General features: G+C 40.0%; 1 protein-coding gene across 7 annotated transcripts in view; it reads right to left on the bottom strand.

Moving 5' to 3' along the window:
- Positions 1-23,093, bottom strand: part of NCOA1 (nuclear receptor coactivator 1) — a 313,199-nt gene that overhangs the window by 126,704 nt on the left and 163,402 nt on the right. For all 7 annotated transcript variants that reach the window (XM_077291759.1, XM_077291758.1, XM_077291761.1 and 4 more), the window contains exons 2-3: positions 16,477-16,576; positions 3,170-3,336 (exon numbers count right to left, since the gene is read on the bottom strand). In XM_077291759.1, coding sequence (XP_077147874.1) covers positions 3,170-3,336; positions 16,477-16,559 — 250 coding nt within the window. In that variant the 5' untranslated portion in view covers positions 16,560-16,576. The remainder of the gene's footprint in view (positions 1-3,169; positions 3,337-16,476; positions 16,577-23,093) is intronic.

The following is a 23,093-nucleotide window of genomic DNA, read 5'->3' as shown; positions in this document are numbered from 1 at the left end:
CTGTTATATTTGATCAAACATTTGTATATACATCACATCGGAGACACAGAGACTGCTGTATATATATCACATAGGACACATCAAGGCTTCTGTATATACATCACATAGGAGACACTGAGACTGCTGTATATACATTACAATGGAGACAGAGACTGCTGGAAACATCACATAGGAGACACTGAGACTGCTGTATATATATATCACATAGGACACATCAAGGCTTCTGTATATACATCACATAGGAGACACAGGCTGCTGTATATATATATATATATCTCACATAGGACACATCAAGGCTTCTGTATATACATCACATAGGAGACACTGAGACTGCTGTATATACATTACAATGGAGACAGAGACTGCTGGAAACATCACATAGGAGACACTGAGACTGCTGCATATATATCACATAGGACACATCAAGGCTTCTGTATATACATCACATAGGAGACACAGAGACTGCTGTATATACATTACAATGTTGACAGAGACTGCTGGAAACATCACATAGGAGACACAGAGGCTGCTGTATATATATATCACATAGGACACATCAAGGCTTCTGTATATACATCACATAGGAGACACAGGCTGCTGTATATATATATATATATATATCACATAGGACACATCAAGGCTTCTGTATATACATCACATAGGAGACACAGAGACTGCTGTATATACATTACAATGGAGACAGAGACTGCTGGAAACATCACATAGGAGACACAGAGGCTGCTGTATATATATATCACATAGGACACATCAAGGCTTCTGTATATACATCACATAGGAGACACAGAGACTGCTGTATATACATTACAATGGAGACAGAGACTGCTGGAAACATCACATAGGAGACACTGAGACTGCTGAATATATATCACATAGGACACATCAAGGCTTCTGTATAAACATCACATAGGAGACACAGAGACTGCTGTATATATATATATTACAATGGTGACAGACTGCTGTGTACATCACATAGGAGACACTGAGACTGCTGCATATATGACATAGGACACATCACGGCTGTTGTATATACATCACATAGGAGACACCGAGACTGCTGTATATACAACACAAAGAAGACACAGAGCCTGCTGTATATACATTACAATGGAGTCAGAGATTGCTGTAAACATCACATAGGAGACACTGAGACTGCTGCATATATATATCACATAAGACACATCAAGGCTTCTGTATATACATCACATATGAGACAGAGACTGCTGCATATATCACATACTGTAGGACACATCAAGGCTGTTGTATATACATCACATAGGAGACACTGAGACTGCTGTATATGCATCACATAGGAGACACAGAACCTGCTGTATATACATTACAAAGGAGTCAGAGACTGCTGTAAACATCACATAGGAGACACTGAGACTGCTGCATATATATTACAATGGTGACAGACTGTTGTATACATCATATAGGAGACACTGAGACTGCTGCATATATCACATAGGACACATCAAGGCTGTTGTATATACATCACATAGGAGTCACCGTGACTGCTATATATACATCACATGACACACCGAGACTGTTGTATATACATCACATAGGAGACACCGAGACTGCTGTATGCATCACATTGAAGACACAGAGACTGCTGCATACATCACGTACGAGGCTCCAAGATTTCTGTACATACATCACATAGGAGACACTGAGAATGCTGTATACATCACATAGGAAACACAGACTGCTGCATATATATCACATAGCATACACCAAGGCTGCTGTCTATACATCACTGATGTATAGACACCAAGGCTGCTGTATATACATCATATAAGAGATACTGAGAATGCTGTATACATCACATGGGAGACACTGAGGCTGCAGTATACATTACATAAGAGACTGGGCCTGAAGTTCCCCACCCCTGTTCTAGGTTTTGTGCTAAAACATTTTAGAATGAAATACAAAGCTCAGCGCAACCTCATAGGCAAACAGTTTTCTATTCATGATCCACTTAATGGGCATCTTAGCGCTTAGTGCATTCATAGTAGGACTAAAAGTCTCAGCATAACCTATCGTCCCGAGCCCTTTTATATCACAGCACTCTAATCTCAGACTGTGTCTTCCCTCAGGATCAGCGCACTCCTCTGCTGAAATACTCTGTGCTGCTGGATGACTCTGCTCCTTCCAATATGCAACTCTCACTATGTGGCCTCCCGCAAGATCAATGCAATCATGTCCTGAAATACTCTGTGCTGCTGAATCTGAATAAAGGCCGTCCCTGCTCCCACAGGCTACACCATCCTCTCTAACTAACGCTAATTTACTGCGAGTGCAGGGAAATCTCCGCCGGCGGAACGTTCCAAGAACTCCTAGTGATCTGCAGCCAATTTGCAATCAGATAGCGCAGCCTCCAGCAGGAAAGCTCCGCTAAGTGCATAAGTGTTTATTTATAACCCCCGCGCTGCCTGTGTGTCCGGACAGGCTGCACAACATTGCCATTTTTCATCACAAACTGCCCACCAGGGGGCGTCGCTCTGCTGAACGATCTGTACATGGAGAAGAGACAGCTGGGCCGAGAGTAACCAACTATTCATTATGTTATTTGTGCTGTTCCTGGGAAAGCTGGGTGACCACCAATATGGCCGTCTAAACCCCTTCATGCCCCATTGTATGATCAGGAGATAGATCACTGCATAATGCTGTAGATGTGCCATTCAGGAGTTTCAGAAAGTTAGGTGACTACCCAATGGTGTCTATATTGATTGTCACTCAGCTTTCCCAGGAGCCGGAAATAGGTGAATAGGATCTTGGTAAAAGAGTATAACTTAATGCAGCTGCTCTTCCTACAAGGTCAATTTTAGGATGACTGGCCCTTTAAGAATTAAAGGGATTTATCACTTTTTAGTAATCACTGCATAAATGTAAAAGTTCAGCATCTTTCTAGTAATACGTTTCAATTCCTCACCATTTTCAAGATCTCTGCATGCTGTCAGTGAAGGAGAACACTCGCTTCCATCCCCTGAAAATATCTAGTCCTGCTCTCGGCTGAGAAGTTGCGGAACTTTTCTTTCACATAGGGATTAAACACTGTGAACCGAAAAGTGGAGAGCCCCTTAAAGGCCAAGGGGGTGGAGCTTCGGGCTGTCCTGATGACATGACCCCCGGCACCAGGCCTTACCTTGCTTCTTCTTCTTCAGCTGCTGGATCTGGTCCATCCTTTTGATGAGGATTTTGCATTTGTCCGGTTTCACGCTGAAGTTGTCGATATCCCCAATATTTGCTGAGAGAAGCTCCGCCAGCTCCTCCAGGTATTTGTTTTCTTGCTCTCGCCGGCGCTTTTCATTGCTGCAGGAAAGAAAGAAAAAAGATAAGTAAAAAAAAAATAAAGAGAATATCTGGTTCCCGCCAGCAAACGTTGCTAATGGCGTTACATGGTTTTTAAAAAAATGTCAAAGTTGTGAAACGCGACAGACTAATAATTGCATTAGCCGCGGCGACCCGTAGAGCAGTGCCATAAATCTGGGCTCACGTCTCAGAAGAGCACCCGCCTCCTCTGAAATACTCTGTGCTGCTGGGAGAACCCTGCTAAAAACCTAAGCGGGGGGAAAAAGGCAAAAAAAAGTTCTATCTACACACAAAACATATCTAAGAGCTCTGCCTCCCGCCAGCATGGGAACATCTACATCCAGACGCTGGAATCCGGCACAGACTGATTATATCATTGTATCCAGTATAGACAACAGCACAAAAACGTCTCTCCTGTCCTGATGGCTTGCTACAATGTATCAAAGCAGTGCAGTATCAGTATCAGTGCGGTATCAGTATCAGTGCAGTAATAGTACAGTATCAGTGCCGTATCAGTGTAGTATCAGTGCAGTATCTGAGCAATATCAGTATCAGTACAGTATAAGTATCAGTGTAGTATCAGTGTAGTATCAGTGCAGTATCAGTGCATTATCAGTACAGTATCAGTATCAGTGCAGTATCAGTGTAGTATCAGTGCAGTATCTGAGCAATATCAGTATCAGTACAGTATAAGTATCAGTGTAGTATCAGTGTAGTATCAGTGCGGTATCAGTGCGGTATCAGTATCAGTGCAGTATCAGTACAGTATCAGTGCAGTATCAGTATCAGTGCGGTATCAGTATCAGTGCAGTATCAATGTAGTATCTGCAGTATCAGTGTAGTATCAGTGCAGTATCAGAGCAATATCAGTATCAGTACAGTATAAGTACCAGTGTAGTATCAGTGTAGTAGTGCAGTATCAGTGCAGTATCAGTATCAGTGTAGTATCAGTGTAGTATCAGTGTAGTATCAGTATCAGAGCAATATCAGTATCAGTGCAATATCAGTATCAGTACAGTATAAGTATCAGTACAGTATCAGTGCAGTATCAGTATCAGAGCAATATCAGTATCAGTACAGTATCAGTGTAGTATCAGTACAGTATAAGTATCAGTGTAGTATCAGTGCAGTATCAGTGCAATATCAGTATCAGTGTAGTATCAGTACAGTATAAGTATCAGTGTAGTATCAGTGCAGTATCAGTACAGTATCAGTGCAGTATCAGTACAGTATCAGTGCAGTATCAGTGCAGTATCAGTGCAGTATCAGTATCAGTGCAATATCAGTATCAGTACAGTATCAGTGTAGTATCAGTACAGTATAAGTATCAGTGTAGTATCAGTGTAGTATCAGTGCAGTATCAGTGCAGTATCAGTGCAGTATCAGTGCAGTAGCAGTATTAGTGCAGTATCAGTGTAGTATCAGTGCAGTATCATTATCAGTGCAGTATCTGTATCAGTGCAGTATCTGTATCAGTGCAGTATCAGTGCAGTATAAGTATCAGTGCAGTATCAGTGTAGTATCAGTATCAGTGCAGTATCAGTATCAGTGCAGTATCTGTATCAGTGCAGTATCAGTATCAGTGCAGTATCTGTATAAGTGCAGTATCAGTGCAGTATAAGTATCAGTGCAGTATCAGTACAGTATCAGTGTAGTATCAGTGTATCATTAGTATCAGTGCAGTATCTGTATCAGTGCAGTATAAGTATCAGTGCAGTATCAGTACAGTATCAGTGCAGTATCAGCGCAGTATCAGTATCAGTGCAGTATCTGTATCAGTGCAGTATAAGTATCAGTACAGTATCAGTACAGTATCAGTGCAGTATCAGCGCAGTATCAGTATCAGTGCAGTATCTGTATCAGTGCAGTATCAGTACAGTATCAGTGCAGTATCAGTACAGTATCAGTACAGTATCAGTGCAGTATCAGTACAGTATCAGTGTAGTATCAGTATCAGTGCAGTATCAGTGCAGTATCAGTGTAGTATCAGTATCAGTGCAGTATCAGTGCAGTATCAGTGTAGTATCAGTACAGTATCAGTGTAGTATCAGTACAGTATCAGTGCAGTATCAGTACAGTATCAGTGTAGTATCAGTATCAGTGCAGTATCAGTGCAGTATCAGTGCAGTATCAGTGCAGTATCAGTGTAGTATCAGTACAGTATCAGTGCAGTATCAGTACAGTATCAGTACAGTATCAGTACAGTATCAGTGTAGTATCAGTATCAGTACAGTATCAGTGCAGTATCAGTGCAGTATCTGTATCAGTGCAGTATCTGTATCAGTACAGTATCAGTGCAGTATAAGTATCAGTGCAGTATCAGTGCAGTATCAGTGCAGTATCTGTATCAGTACAGTATCAGTGCAGTATAAGTATCAGTGCAGTATCAGTACAGTATCAGTACAGTATCAGTGTAGTATCAGTGTAGTATCAGTGCAGTATCAGTGTAGTATCAGTGCAGTATCAGTGCAGTATCAGTATCAGTGCAGTATCAGTGCAGTATCAGTACAGTATCAGTGCAGTATCAGTACAGTATCAGTGTATCAGTGCAGTATCAGTGCAGTATCAGTATCAGTGCAGTATCAATGCAGTATCAGTGTAATATCAGTGCAGTATCATTATCAGTGCAGTATCAGAATCAGTGCAGTATCTGTATCAGTGCAGTATCTGTATCAGTGCAGTATCAGTGTAGTATCAGTATCAGTGCAGTATCAGTGCAGTATCAGTATCAGTGCAGTATCTGTATCAGTGCAGTATCAGTATCAGTGCAGTATCTGTATCAGTGCAGTATCAGTGCAGTATCAGTGTAGTATCAGTGCAGTATCTGTATCAGTGCAGTATCAGTGCAGTATCAGTGCAGTATCAGTGCAGTATCAGTGCAGTATCTGTATCAGTGCAGTATAAGTATCAGTACAGTATCAGTACAGTATCAGTGCAGTATCAGTGCAGTATCAGTGCAGTATCAGTATCAGTGCAGTATCAATATCAGTGCAGTATCAATATCAGTGCAGTATCTGTATCAGTGAAGTATCTGTATCAGTGCAGTATCAGTGTCAGTGCAGTATCAGTACAGTATCAGTATAGTATCAGTGCAGTATCAGTGCAGTATCAGTACAGTATCAGTGTAGTATCAGTATCAGTGCAGTATCAGTGCAGTATCAGTGTAGTATCAGTGTAGTATCAGTATCAGTGCAGTATCAGTGCAGTATCAGTGCAGTATCAGTGCAGTATCAGTATCAGTGCAGTATCAGTACAGTATCAGTGCAGTATCAGTGTCAGTGCAGTATCAGTGTAGTATCAGTGCAGTATCAGTGCAGTATCAGTGCAATATCAGTGCAATATCAGTATCAGTGCAGTATCAGTGCAGTGTCAGTGCAGTATCAGTATCAGTGCAATATCAGTATCAGTACAGTATCAGAGTAGTATCAGTGTAGTATCAGTGCATCAGTGCAGTATCAGTAATAAAGCAGTATCAGTGCAGTACCAGACCAGTATGCTATCACTGCAGTATCAGTACAGTATCAGTGTAGCATTAATATCAGTGCAGTATCAGTATCAGAGCAATATCAGTATCAGTGCAATATCAGTATCAGCGTAGTATCAGTACAGTATAAGTATCAGTGTAGTATCAGTGCAGTATCAGTACAGTATCAGTGTAGTATCAGTGCAGTATCTGTATCAGTACAGTATCAGTGCAGTATAAGTATCATTGCAGTATCAGTACAGTATCAGTACAGTATCAGTACAGTATCAGTGCAGTATCAGTGCAGTATCAGTATCAGTGCAGTATCAGTACAGTATCAGTGCAGTATCTGTGCAGTATCTGTATCAGTACAGTATCAGTGCAGTATAAGTATCAGTGCAGTATCAGTACAGTATCAGTGCAGTATCAGTGTAGTATCAGTGTAGTATCAGTGTAGTATCAGTGCAGTATCAGTATCAGTGCAGTATCAGTGCAGTATCAGTACAGTATCAGTGCAGTATCTGTATCAGTACAGTATCAGTGCAGTATAAGTATCAGTGCAGTATCAGTACAGTATCAGTGTAGTATCAGTGTAGTATCAGTGCAGTATCAGTGCAGTATCAGTGCAGTATCAGTGCAGTATCAGTGTAGTATCAGTGCAGTATCAGTATCAGTGCAGTATCAGTACAGTATCAGTGCAGTATCAGTACAGTATCAGTACAGTATCAGTGTAGTATCAGTATCAGTGCAGCATCAGTACAGTATCAGTGCAGTATCAGTAATAAAGCAGTATCAGTGCAGTACCAGACCAGTATGGTATCAGTACAGTATCAGTACATTACCAGTATCAGTGCAGTATCAGATCAGTATCAGTGTAGCATTAATATCAGTGCAGTATCAGATCAGTATCACTGCAGTATCAGATCAGTTTCAGTGCAGTATCAGATCAGTATCAGTGCAGTTTTGTATCACTGCAGTATCAGATATCAGTGCAGTATCAGATCAGTATCGGTGCAGTACCAGAGCAGTATGGTATCACTGCAGTATCAGTACAGTATCAGTGTAGCATTAGTATCAGTGCAGTATCAGTATCAGTGCAGTATCAGTGCAGTATCAGTGCAGCATTAGTATCAGTGCAGTATCAGATCAGTATCAGTGTAGAATTAGGATCAGTGCAGTTTTGCATCACTGCAGTATCAGTATCAGTGCAGTATCAGTATCAGTGCAGTATCAGTGCAGTATCAGTGCAGCATCAGTATCAGTGCAGTATCAGTGCAGTATCAGTATCAGTGCAGTATCAGTGCAGCATCAGTATCAGTGCAGTATCAGTGCAGTATCAGTATCAGTGCAGTATCAGTGCAGCATCAGTATCAGTGCAGTATCAGTATCAGTGTAGCATCAGTGTATCTTTAGTATCAGTGCAGTTTTGTATCAGTGCAGTATCAGTATCAGTGTAGCATCAGTGTATCTTTAGTATCAGTGCAGTATCAGTGCAGCATCAGTATCAGTGCAGGTCAAACACATTGTCAGCCTACACTGCTTCAATTGTAGGAAACGCTCAGCTGTGAGATGTAAGAGGTCTATATGTTTCTTAAGCTTCTGCATGTAAAGACACAAAATGCCGCTGTTCAAATCTGAAAAGGTCTTGAAAGGAGTAAAAAAAATAAAATTTGCATTGTAATAAATCTATTAAAAGCCGGTGGCTAGGGCTAGGGAGGGTCCTTCATGGAAGAGAACACTAATCCTAATGGCCGCGCTCATCCTCATCATGCGATGACAGGGTAATTATATCACCGGCAGGTAAGTGGCGCGGTATTAAGGCCAGGCGGCGGCGGCTGGTAATTGTCGGCACAGGTCGGCCCCACGGGATCAAGCTCCGGCTCCTCGCATTACACATATTCTAGTGACCCACTTCTTCTGCAGCCTCGTTTATGTAATACCACTAACGAGCTCAGTTACACGACACATTTAATGTGGGCGCCAGGAGATCGCCGTGCACCGTAGGGACGAGGAAAGGTCACACCACGCCGCCGCTCAATAACCACCCAGGGAATATTATGGAGCCATCAGGGAAATAGGTTATAGGATCATAGAAAAAAAAAACCCCACAACTTATTATCACTGGAAAGAATTACAAAAATCTGATTAGTAGGGTCAGAAGACATTTGTGGGGTCCTGCCCTGTAGCCTTGACCCGTCAGTGCCCTTCCTAGAGCGGAAGCCATGGTGTAATCGGAGCCAGATTGATGCTGGGGACTGTTACATTGTATCCATCGCACTGGGAAGGTGACATTGTATCTATCACACACTACTGTACAGTGATGCAAAAAGTATGTAGTCAGCCCCCAATAGTGGAAGTTCTCCCACTTAAGAAGATGAGAGAGGCCTGTAATTGACATCATAGGTAGACCACTACAATGAGAGTCACAATGAGAAAATCACCGCGTCTGATTTGGGAAGATTTATTTTGCAAATTATGGTGGAAAATAAGTATTTGGTCATTAACAAAAGTTCATCTCAATACTTTGTAATATATCCTTTGTTGGCAATGACAGAGGTCAGACATTTTCTGTAAGTCTTCACAAGGTTGCCACACACTGTTGGTGGTATGTTGGCCCATTCCTCCATGCAGATCTCCTCTAGAGCAGTGATGTTTTGGACCTGTCACTGGGCAACACGGACTTTCAACTCCCTCCAAAGGTTTTCTATGGGGTTGAGATCTGGAGACTGGCTAGGCCACTCCAGGACCTTCATATGCTTCTTACGAAGCCACTCCTTCGTTGCCCTAGCGGTGTGCTTGGGATCATTATTGTGCTGAAAGACCCATCCACGTTTCATCTTCAATGCCCCTGCTGATGGAAGGAGGTTTGCACTCAAAATCTCACGATACATGGCCCCATTCATTCTTTCATGTACACGGATCAGTCGTCCTGGTCTCTTTGCAGAGAAACGGCCCCAAAGCATGATGTTGCCACCCACATGCTTCACAGTAGGTATGGTGTTCTTTGGATGCAACTCAGCATTCTGTATCCTCCAAACACGACAAGTTTTGTTTCTACCAAACAGTTCTACATTTGTGTCATCAGACCATATGACATTCTCCCAATACTCTTATGGATAAACCAAATGCTCTCTATCAAACTTCAGACGGGACTGGACATGTACTGGCTTAACCCCTTCACCCCCAAGGGTGGTTTGCACGTTATGGACCGGGCCAATTTTTACAATTCTGACCACTGTCCCTTTATGAGGTTATAACTCTGGAACGCTTCAACGGATCCTGGTGATTCTGACATTGTTTTCTCGTGACATATTGTACTTCATGATAGTGGTAAAATTTCTTTGATATTACCTGCGTTTATTTGTGAAAAAAATGGAAATTTGGCAAATTTTGAAAATTTCGCAATTTTCCAAATTTGAATTTTTATGCAATTAAATCACAGTGATATGTCACACAAAATACTTAATAAGTAACATTTGCCACATGTCTACTTTACATCAGCACCATTTTGGAACCAAAATTTTTTTTTGTTAGGGAGTTATAAGGGTTAAAAGTTGACCAGCAATTTCTCATTTTTACAACACCATTTTTTTTTAGGGACCACATCTCATTTGAAGTCATTTTGAGGGGTCTATATGATAGAAAATACCCAAGTGTGACACCATTCTAAAAACTGCACCCCTCAAGGTGCTCAAAACCACATTCAAAAAGTTTATTAACCCTTCAGATGTTTCACAGGAATTTTTGGAATGTTTAAATAAAAATGAACATTTAACTTTTTTTCACACAAAATTTACTTCAGCTCCAATTTGTTTTATTTTGCCAAGGGTAACAGGAAAAAATGGACCCCAAAAGATGTTATACAATTTGTCCTGAGTACGCCGATACTCCATATGTAGGAGTAAACCACTGTTTGGGCGCATGACAGAGCTCGGAAGCAAAGGAGCGCCATTTGACTTTTCAATGCAAAATTGACTGGAATTGAGATGGGACGCCATGTTGCGTTTGGAGAGCCACTGATGTGCCTAAACATTGAAACCCCCCACAAGTGACACCATTTTGGAAAGTAGACCCCCTAAGGAACTTATCTAGATGTGTGGTGAGCACTTTGACCCACCAAGTGCTTCACAGAAGTTTATAATGCAGAACCGTAAAAATAAAAAATCATATTTTTTCACAAAAATGATCTTTTCGCCCCCAATTTTTTATTTTCCCAAGGGTAAGAGAAGAAATTGGACCCCAAAAGTTGTTGTACAATTTGTCCTGAGTACGCTGATACCCCATATGTGGGGGTAAACCACTGTTTGGGCGCATGGGAGAGCTCGGAAGGGAAGAAGCGCCGTTTGACTTTTCACTGCAAAATTGACAGGAATTGAGATGCGACGCCATGTTGCGTTTGGAGAGCCACTGATGTGCCTAAACATTGAAGCCCCCCCACAAGTGACACCATTTTGGAAAGTAGACCCCCTAAGGAACTTATCTAGAGCTGTGGTGAGCACTTTGACCCACCAAGTGCTTCACAGAAGTTTATAATGCAGAGCCGTAAAAATAAAACAAATTTTTTTTCCCACAAAAATTATTTTTTAGCCCCCAGTTTTGTATTTTCCCAAGGGTAACAGGAGAAATTGGACCCCAAAAGTTGTTCTCCAATGTGTTCCGAGTACGCTGATACCCCATATGTTGGGGTAAACCCCTGTTTGGGCGCACGGGAGAGTTTGGAAGGGAAGAAGCACTGTTTTACTTTTTCAACGCAGAATTGGCTGGAATTGAAATCGGACGCCATGTCACGTTTGGAGAGCCCCTGATGTGCCAAAACAGTGGAAACCCCCCAATTATAACTGAAACCCTAATCCAAACACACCCCTAACCCTAATCCCAACCCTAATCCCAACCGTAAATGTAATCCAAACCCTAACCCTAACTTTAGCCCCAACCCTAACTGTAGCCTTAACCCTAGCCCTAACCCTAACCCTAGCCCCAACCCTAATGGGAAAATGGAAATAAATACATTTTTTACATTTTTTTAATTTTTCCCTAACTAAGCGGGTGATGAAGGGGGGTTTGATTTACTTTTATAGCGGGTTATTTAGCGGATTTTTATGATTGGCAGCCATCACACATGAAAGACGCTTTTTATTGCAAAAAATATTTTTTGCGTTACCACATTTTGAGAGCTATAATTTTTCCATATTTGAGACCACAGAGTCATGTGAGGTCTTGTTTTTTGTGGGACGAGTTGACGTTTTTATTGGTAACATGTTCGGGCACGGGATATTTTTTTGATCGCTTTTTATTCCGATTTTTGTGAGGCAGAATGACCAAAAACCAGCTATTCATGAATTTCTTTTGGGGGGGCGTTTATACCGTTCCACGTTTGGTAAAATTGATAAAGCAGTTTTATTCTTCGGGTCAGTACGATTACAGCGATACCTCATTTATATCATTTTTTTTATGTTTTGGCGCTTTTATACGATAAAAACTATTTTATAGAAGAAATAATTATTTTGGCATCGCTTTATTCTGAGGACTATAACTTTTTTATTTTTTCGCACATGATGGTGTATGGCGGCTCGTTTTTTGTGGGACAAGATGACGTTTTCAGCGGTACCATGGTTATTTATATCCGTCTTTTTGATCGCGTGTTATTCCACTTTTTGTTTGGCGGTATGAGAATAAAGCGTTGTTTTTTGCCTCGGTTTTTTTTTTTTTTTTTTTTTACGGTGTTCACTGAAGGGGTTAACTAGTGATATAGTTTTATAGGTGGGGTCGTTACGGACGTGGCGATACTAAATATGTGTACTTTTATTGTTTGATTTTTTTTTATTTAGATAAAGAAATGTATTTATGGGAATAATATTTTTTTTTAATTTATTTATTTAGGAATTTTTTTTTTATTTTTTTTTTACACATGTGGACATTTTTTTTTTACTTTTTTACTTTGTCCCGGGGGGGGACATTACAGATCATTGATCTGGCAGTGTGCACAGCACTCTGTCAGATCGACGATCTGCTGTGCAGGGCTGCAGGCTTACCAAGCGTCTGCTCTGAGCAGACACTCGGTAAGCCACCTCCCTCCCTGCAGGACCCGGATGCCGCGGCCATCTTGGATCCGGGACCTGCAGCGAGGAGGGAGGTAGGAGACCCTCAGAGCAACGCGATCACATCGCGTTGCTCCGGGGGTCTCAGGGAAGCCCGCAGGGAGCCCCCTCCCTGCGCGATGCTTCCCTATACCGCCGGCACACCGCGATCATGTTTGATCGCGGTGTGCCGGGGGTTAATGTGCCGGGGGCGGTCCGTGACCGCTCCTGGCACACAGTGCCGGATGTCAGCTGCGATAGTCAGCTGACACCCGGCCGCGATCGGCCGCGCTCCCCCCGTGAGCGCGGCCGATCGCGTATGACGTACTATTCCGTCCTTGGGAAGTAGGGCCCACCCCACATGGACGGAATAGTACGTCTAATGACAGAAAGGGGTTAAGCAAGGGGACACGTCTGGCACTGCAGGATCTGAGTCCCTGGCGACGTAATGTGTTGTGATGGTAGCCTTTGTTACGGTGGTCCCAGCTCTATGCAGGTCATTCACTAGGTCCCCCCTTGTGTTTCTGGGATTTTTGCTCACCGTTCTTGTGATCATTTTGACCCCATGGGGTGAGATCTTGCTTGGAGCCCCAGATCGAGGGAGATTATCAGTGGTCTTGTATGTCTTCCATTTTCTTATTATTGCTCCCACAGTTGATTCCATCACACCAAGCTGGTTGGCTATTGCAGATTCAGTCTTCCCAGCCTGGTGCAGGGCTACAATTTTGTTTCTGGTGTCCTTTGTCAGCTCTTTGGTCTTCACCATAGTGGAGTTTGGAGTCAGACTGTTTGAGGTTGTGGACAGGTGTCTTTTATACTGATAACAAGTTCAAACAGGAGCCATTACTACAGGCCCCGTCTCACATAGCGAGATCGCTAGCGAGATCGCTGCTGAGTCACAAGTTTTGTGACGCAACAGCGACCTCCATAGCGATCTCGCTATGTGTGACACGTACCAGCGATCAGGCTCCTGCTGCGAGATCGCTGGTCGTGTCGGAATGGCCTGGACCTTTTTTTGGTCGTTGAGGCCCCGCTGACATTGCTGAATCGGTGTGTGTGACACCGATCCAGCGATGTCTTCACTGGTAACCAGGGTAAACATCGGGTTACTAAGCGCAGGGCCGCGCTTAGTAACCCGATGTTTACCCTGGTTACCAGCGTAAATGTAAAAAAAAACAAACAATACATACTCGCCTTTCGGTGTCCCTTGCCGTCTGCTTCCTGCTCTCACTGACTGCCGGCCGTACAGTGAGAAGTGAGAGCACAGCAGTGACGTCACCGCTGCGCTCTGCTCTCAGTGTACGGCGGCTCAGTCAGAGCAGGAAGCGGACGGCAAGGGACCTGGACACCGAAAGGCGAGTATGTACTGTTTTTTTTTTTTGGTAACCAGGGTAAACATCGGGTTACTAAGCGCGGCCCTGCGCTTAGTAACCCGATGTTTACCCTGGTTACCCGGGTGCTGCAGGGGGACTTCAGCATCGTTGAAGACAGTTTCAACGATGCCGAAGTCGTTCCCCTGATCGTTGGTCGCTGGGGAGAGCTGTCTGTGTGACAGCTCCCCAGCGACCACACAGCGACTTACCAACGATCACGGCCAGGTCATATCGCTGGTCGTGATCGTTGGTAAATCGCTAAGTGAGACGGGGCCTTACAGGTAATGAGTGGAGGACAGAGGAGCCTCTTAAAGAAGAAGTTACAGGTCTGTGAGAGCCAGAAATCTTGTATGTTTTTAGGTGACCAAATACTTATTTTCCATCATAATTTGCAAAATAAATCTTGCCAAATCAGACGAGGTGATTTTCTGGATTTGTTTTCTCATTGTGACTCTCATAGTTGTGGTCTACCTGTGATGTCAATTACAGGGCGCTCTCATCTTTTTAAGTGGGAGAACTTGCACAATCGGTGGCTGACTAAATACTTTTTTTCCCCACTGTATCTATCATACAAAGAAAAGAAATGAGTCAAAATAGGAACAATAGTATCTATAAGAAGTGTATGAAAAAATGCCGACACTGAAAAAGTAAAGATGGTGCAAAACCAGAGCAATTGGGTAACGTTAAAATGTTTTTACAATATTAAAAAAAAGAAATTGTCCGATATGAGAAGTGATGTAAGCATCCACTTAGTGAGAACTAAGATGATTCTATTATTATGACATCCGAGACGCCGTGCGTGCGTTCTTACAAAACACGTGTAGGCCGACAAGCGTCTATGTAACAGTGCAGGCTCAGCGCCCAGACACATAGATGATGGGAATGACGTTTATTAGCTTAGTAATACTTTCGGCAGAAAGAGATAAATAGAAAAGAAATGAAAAAAATTTAAAAATTTAAAAAAAATACACAAAAATATAAAACTTTAAAAAAAAAATGAAATAAAGAGAAAACAAAGCCAGAAAATAATAATAATAAGCAAAAATAATAATCCGAGCAAATATAAGAACAGGAGGAAAAAAAAACAACACGAACCACAAATTTAAAAAAAAACAAAACACAGGAGACATGCAGCCGCGGGGACTCGTACATATTATTCGAGCGCGCAGAAGACACTCGTTTAGCGCCAGAGCATGCTCAGATAACACCTTATCCCAGCACGTTCGCTCATCACTAATTGTGACGTATTGATGGGACGACAGAACTAATGTTTCCCGTGAAGCATCTGATGACTGTGTAGACAGAGGAAATAAAAAAAAAATAAAGAAAAGAAAAAAAAACAAGCAAAAGTAATAACAAACGGGGGAATAAAGAAAGAACTAAGATAAAAGAAACAAAAAAATAAAATAAAATTAAAAAAAAGTAAAAACAAACGATGGAATAAAGAAAGAACTAAGATAAAAGAAACAAAAAAATAAAAGAAAATTAAAAAAAGTAAAAACAAACGATGGAATAAAGAAAGAACTAAGATAAAAGAAACAAAAAAATAAAATAAAAAAAAGTAAAAACAAACGATGGAATAAAGAAAGAACTAAGATAAAAGAAACAAAAAAATAAAAGAAAATTAAAAAAGTAAAAACAAAAATACCAACACAAAAAAAAGCAAAACGTTCCCAAAAATTGCAACTTTTTTTTTTTTTTTTTTTAATAAATACTAGCTCCCAGGCTTCAGACAACAAATGTCTTCCCCTTTACGAAAAAAAGATTACGATACATAAAAAGTTCCTTTTTAGAAAACTTCACGTCTGTAATTTTTCAGCAAAAAATACAAATTTGAGCGGTCGACATTCATACAAATCCAGGGTGGTCTTTGGACCACATGGCATTGTTGTTGCTACGCTCCTGATTGGCAGACATTCTGCTGGATGGGGCTCCGCCGGTCTTAGCGCCCGTAGGCGGCACCAGAGGCCGCTGTGATGGGCACTTATGTACGGATGTCATCCGTCACTTCCAGGGAATAAAGAAATGGTCTGATTCTGCGGAAAACCAGAAGACCATCGTTACAGGAGGAGGCGGCCATATGTTCCGGGTGATGTTTGTGCCCTGGGAGTGGAGCTAGTGAAGCATGGCGCGCACACTTAATGTATAGGTGACGGTGAGCGCGGCCGTTCTCCACGCATCTCCATTGTACGGAGAGGGACGCTGTATCAGGCGGGTGACTACTCACTTTTGCATGATGTCACATGGCGAGGCTTTCCTCTTGCGCTCCTGGCTAGCAGGGTCGATTAAACTGTCCCCGAGACCACTCATTTTGACCTATTTCACACCTGTTGAGAGAAAGAAAAAAAGTTTAGATCTTACCGACCAGAATAATGGCAGTGAATCCACAGAAATAACAGTTTCTTAAAGGGGAATTTCACTTTTTAAACTGTGAATTCTCCAAAAAATAAAGAAATCCTAGAAAATGTCAACTTTTCAGTGGGATCTGCAGTTGCAGTCCTGTATATAGTGGAGAAGTGCAAGTCTGCAAAAGTGGACCTCCCCTTTAAGGTCGATATATCCAACATCATTGACATTAGTATATATGATGAAAAGTTCTACAACTTTTGTATAGATTCAAAATCTCTGCTGTCAGTGAATAAAATGTTTGTATTTACATAAAAAGAGTAAACACAGGATCATCTCCGGCTTCCACAGCTGCTGGGATTGATACAATGTATCGCTGGCTGAGAGGATAGATACAATGTATCGCTGGCTGCTGTGCTTGATACAATGTATCACTAGCTACTGGGATTGATACAATGTATCGCTAGCTGGTGGGATTGATACAATGGATCACTAGCTGCTGGACCAATACAATGTATTGCTAGCTGCTGGGATGGATACAATGTATCACTAGCTGCTGGGATTGATACAATGTATCGCTAGCTGGTGGGATTGATACAATGGATCACTAGCTGCTGGACCAATTAAATGTATCGCTAGCTGCTGGGATTGATACAATGTATCACTAGCTGCTGAGATTGATACAATCTATCACTAGCTGCTGGGATTGATACAATGTATCGCTAGCTGCTGGGATTGATACAATGTATCACTAGCTGCTGAGATTGATACAATCTATCTCTAGCTGCTGGGATTGATACAATGTATCGCTAGCTGCTGGGATTGATACAATGTATCCCTGGCTGCGCGGATAGATACAATGTATCACTAGCTGGTGGATTGATACAATGTATCGCTAGCTGATGGGATTGATAAAATGAATCACTAGCTGCTGGGTTTGATACAATGTATCACTATCTGCTGGATACAATGTATCGCTGGCTGCGAGGATAGATACAATGTATCGCTAGCTGGTGGGATTGATGCAATGTATCGCTTAGCTGCAAGGATTGATACAATGTATCGTCAGCTACCGGGATTGATACAATGTATCACTAGCTGCTGGGATTGAAAGCTGATGGGATCGATACAATGTATCACTAGCTGTGGGGATTCATACAATGTATCCCTAGCTGTTGGGGTTGATATAATGTATCGCTAGCTGCTGGGATTGACACAATGTATCGCTAGCTGCTGGGATTGATACAATGTATCACTAGCTGTTGGGATTGATACAATGTATCGCTGGCTGCTGGGATTGACAATGTATCGCTAGCTGCTGGGATGATACAATGTATCGCTAGCTGATGGGATTGATACAATGTATCACCAGCTGCTGGGATTGATACAATGTATCACTGAGCACAAATTTCTTTTCTTCTTGACTGCAGGACAAGTATTTCGGGTCAGGTTTCCATTCACTGACAGCAAGATGAAATCATGAACACGATGATGAAATTACAACTTGCAGTCTCCGGCCTCAAGGCATCCATTACATTTTCGTTTCTTGTAAATCCCAATGTCTTTCCTTACATACAATTAACCTTTATCGTTTCCCATATTCCCCTGCAGCAGTTCTACAACATCGGTGACCACCCGGGTTCCTTCCTCAGCATGGAGGTCCAGAGTAGTCACCTGTAGTGGGCGCTTACCTAGGAGACCAATCTATGAGGTCTCTATAAAGAATAATCATTTCTGAAAAGTCACATTTTTACAGATACTCTCCTTTAAATAGTCCCCAAAAAACACAACAAAAATCTAAACCAAATTGTTTCTTTGAAATCCTGACCAGGTGCAGACGAAAAAAACCGCCATAACTCATTCTACAGAACACATGGCGGCCAGGCCATCCCCAAGAGGTATCTCGCAAGAAGCCCCGAGATCAGATCTGTCTATTCCTCTGTTACATAAGACGGACTGCAGTGAATCTGGTCTGACAGGTCCTACCCCAGATCTGCCTGCAGTTCAAAGCGACCCAATATTATCCACAGACTTGTCACGATACCGCCATAATGATCAGCATCTGCGCACATTCACCGCCCCGCGCTGCCCACGTACAGACACACGGGCCTTACTACAGATACTTAATACTCCACTCACATCCTTAAGTGCACGGAGGTCGGGGACTGGACACAGAAAAGTACCAGTTATAGTCATGTACATAGGGGGCAGTATTATAGTAGTTATATTCTTGTACATAGGAGCAGTATTATAGTAGTTATATTCTTGTACATAGGGGCGGTATTATAGTAGTTATATTCTTGTACATAGGGGCAGTATTATAGTAGTTATATTCTTGTACATAGGAGCAGTATTATAGTAGTTATATTCTTGTACATAGGGGCAGTATTATAGTAGTTATATTCTTAGACATAGGAGCAGTATTATAGTAGTTATATTCCTGTACATAGGAGCAGTATTATAGTAGTTATATTCTTGTACATAGGGGCAGTATTATAGTAGTTATATTCTTGTACATAGCAGTATTATAGTAGTTATATTCCTGTACATAGGGGCAGTATTATAGTAGTTATATTCTTGTACATAGGGAGCAGTATTATAGTAGTTATATTCTTGTACATAGGAGCAGTATTATAGTAGTTATATACTTGTACATAGGGGCAGTATTATAGTAGTTATATTCTTGTACATAGGGGGCAGTATTATAGTAGTTACATTCTTGTACATAGGAGCAGTATTATAGTAGTTATATTCTTGTATATAGGGCAAGTATTATAGTAGTTATATTCTTGTACATAGGGAGCAGTATTCTAGTAGTTATATTCTTGTACATAGGAGCAGTATTATAGTAGTTATATTCTTGTACATAGGGAGCAGTATTATAGTAGTTATATTCTTGTACATAGGGGCAGTATTATAGTAGTTATATACTTGTACATAGGGGGCAGTATTATAGTAGTTATATTCTTGTATATAGGGCGAGTATTATAGTAGTTATATTCTTGTACATAGGGGGCAGTATTATAGTAGTTATATTCTTGTACATAGGAGCAGTATTATAGTAGTTATATTCTTGTACATAGGGGGCAGTATTATAGTAGTTATATTCTTGTACATAGGAGCAGTATTATAGTAGTTATATTCTTGTACATAGGGGGCAGTATTATAGTAGTTATATTCTTGTACATAGGGGCAGTATTATAGTAGTTATATTCTTGTACATAGGGGCAGTATTATAGTAGTTATATTCTTGTACGTAGGGGCAGTATTATAATAGTTATATACTTGTACATAGGGGCAGTATTACAGTAGTTATATTCTTGTACATAGGAGCAGTATTATAGTAGTTATATTCTTGTACATAGGGGCAGTATTATAGTAGTTATATTCTTGTACATAAGAGCAGTATTATAGTAATTATATTCTTGTACATAGGAGCAGTATTATAGTAGTTATATTCTTGTACATAGGGGCAGTATTATAGTAGTTATATTCTTGTACATAGGGGCAGTATTATAGTAGTTATATTCTTGTACATAGGGGCAGTATTATAGTAGTTATATTCTTGTACATAGGGGCAGTATTATAGTAGTTATATTCTTGTACATAGGGGGCAGTATTATAGTAGTTACATTCTTGTACATAGGAGCAGTATTATAGTAGTTATATTCTTGTATATAGGGCAAGTATTATAGTAGTTATATTCTTGTACATAGGGAGCAGTATTCTAGTAGTTATATTCTTGTACATAGGAGCAGTATTATAGTAGTTATATTCTTGTACATAGGGAGCAGTATTATAGTAGTTATATTCTTGTACATAGGGGCAGTATTATAGTAGTTATATACTTGTACATAGGGGGCAGTATTATAGTAGTTATAGTCTTGTATATAGGGCGAGTATTATAGTAGTTATATTCTTGTACATAGGGGGCAGTATTATAGTAGTTATATTCTTGTACATAGGAGCAGTATTATAGTAGTTATATTCTTGTACATAGGGGGCAGTATTATAGTAGTTATATTCTTGTACATAGGAGCAGTATTATAGTAGTTATATTCTTGTACATAAGGGGCAGTATTATAGTAGTTATATTCTTGTACATAGGAGCAGTATTATAGTAGTTATATTCTTGTACATAGGGGGCAGTATTATAGTAGTTATATTCTTGTACATAGGGGCAGTATTATAGTAGTTATATTCTTGTACATAGGGGCAGTATTATAGTAGTTATATTCTTGTACGTAGGGGCAGTATTATAATAGTTATATACTTGTACATAGGGGCAGTATTACAGTAGTTATATTCTTGTACATAGGAGCAGTATTATAGTAGTTATATTCTTGTACATAGGGGCAGTATTATAGTAGTTATATTCTTGTACATAAGAGCAGTATTATAGTAATTATATTCTTGTACATAGGAGCAGTATTATAGTAGTTATATTCTTGTACATAGGGGCAGTATTATAGTAGTTATATTCTTGTACATAGGGGCAGTATTATAGTAGTTATATTCTTGTACATAGGGGCAGTATTATAATAGTTATATACTTGTACATAGGGGCAGTATTATAGTAGTTATATTCTTGTACATAAGAGCAGTATTATAGTAGTTATATTCTTGTACATAGGAGCAGTATTATAGTAGTTATATTCTTGTACATAGGGGCAGTATTATAGTAGTTATATTCTTGTACATAGGGGCAGTATTATAGTAGTTATATTCTTGTACATAGGGGCAGTATTACAGTAGTTATATTCTTGTACATAGGAGCAGTATTATAGTAGTTATATTCTTGTACATAGGGGCAGTATTATAGTAGTTATATTCTTGTACATAGGAGCAGTATTATAGTAGTTATATTCTTGTACATAGGAGCAGTATTACAGTAGTTATATTCTTGTACATAGGAGCAGTATTATAGTAGTTATATTCTTGTACATAGGAGCAGTATTATAGTAGTTATATTCTTGTACATAGGGGCAGTATTATAGTAGTTATATTCTTAGACATAGGAGCAGTATTATAGTAGTTATATTCCTGTACATAGGAGCAGTATTATAGTAGTTATATTCTTGTACATAGGGGCAGTATTATAGTAGTCATATTCTTGTACATAGCAGTATTATAGTAGTTATATTCCTGTACATAGGGGCAGTATTATAGTAGTTATATTCTTGTACATAGGGAGCAGTATTATAGTAGTTATATTCTTGTACATAGGAGCAGTATTATAGTAGTTATATACTTGTACATAGGGGCAGTATTATAGTAGTTATATTCTTGTACATAGGGGGCAGTATTATAGTAGTTACATTCTTGTACATAGGAGCAGTATTATAGTAGTTATATTCTTGTATATAGGGCAAGTATTATAGTAGTTATATTCTTGTACATAGGGAGCAGTATTCTAGTAGTTATATTCTTGTACATAGGAGCAGTATTATAGTAGTTATATTCTTGTACATAGGGAGCAGTATTATAGTAGTTATATTCTTGTACATAGGGGCAGTATTATAGTAGTTATATACTTGTACATAGGGGGCAGTATTATAGTAGTTATATTCTTGTATATAGGGCGAGTATTATAGTAGTTATATTCTTGTACATAGGGGGCAGTATTATAGTAGTTATATTCTTGTACATAGGAGCAGTATTATAGTAGTTATATTCTTGTACATAGGGGGCAGTATTATAGTAGTTATATTCTTGTACATAGGAGCAGTATTATAGTAGTTATATTCTTGTACATAGGGGGCAGTATTATAGTAGTTATATTCTTGTACATAGGGGCAGTATTATAGTAGTTATATTCTTGTACATAGGGGCAGTATTATAGTAGTTATATTCTTGTACGTAGGGGCAGTATTATAATAGTTATATACTTGTACATAGGGGCAGTATTACAGTAGTTATATTCTTGTACATAGGAGCAGTATTATAGTAGTTATATTCTTGTACATAGGGGCAGTATTATAGTAGTTATATTCTTGTACATAAGAGCAGTATTATAGTAATTATATTCTTGTACATAGGAGCAGTATTATAGTAGTTATATTCTTGTACATAGGGGCAGTATTATAGTAGTTATATTCTTGTACATAGGGGCAGTATTATAGTAGTTATATTCTTGTACATAGGGGCAGTATTATAGTAGTTATATTCTTGTACATAGGGGCAGTATTATAGTAGTTATATTCTTGTACATAGGGGGCAGTATTATAGTAGTTACATTCTTGTACATAGGAGCAGTATTATAGTAGTTATATTCTTGTATATAGGGCAAGTATTATAGTAGTTATATTCTTGTACATAGGGAGCAGTATTCTAGTAGTTATATTCTTGTACATAGGAGCAGTATTATAGTAGTTATATTCTTGTACATAGGGAGCAGTATTATAGTAGTTATATTCTTGTACATAGGGGCAGTATTATAGTAGTTATATACTTGTACATAGGGGGCAGTATTATAGTAGTTATAGTCTTGTATATAGG

The sequence above is a fragment of the Ranitomeya variabilis genome, chromosome 2 (assembly GCF_051348905.1).
Source record: "Ranitomeya variabilis isolate aRanVar5 chromosome 2, aRanVar5.hap1, whole genome shotgun sequence".
Classification (NCBI taxonomy): Eukaryota; Metazoa; Chordata; class Amphibia; order Anura; family Dendrobatidae; genus Ranitomeya; species Ranitomeya variabilis.
This window is presented reverse-complemented; position numbering and strand designations above follow the sequence as displayed.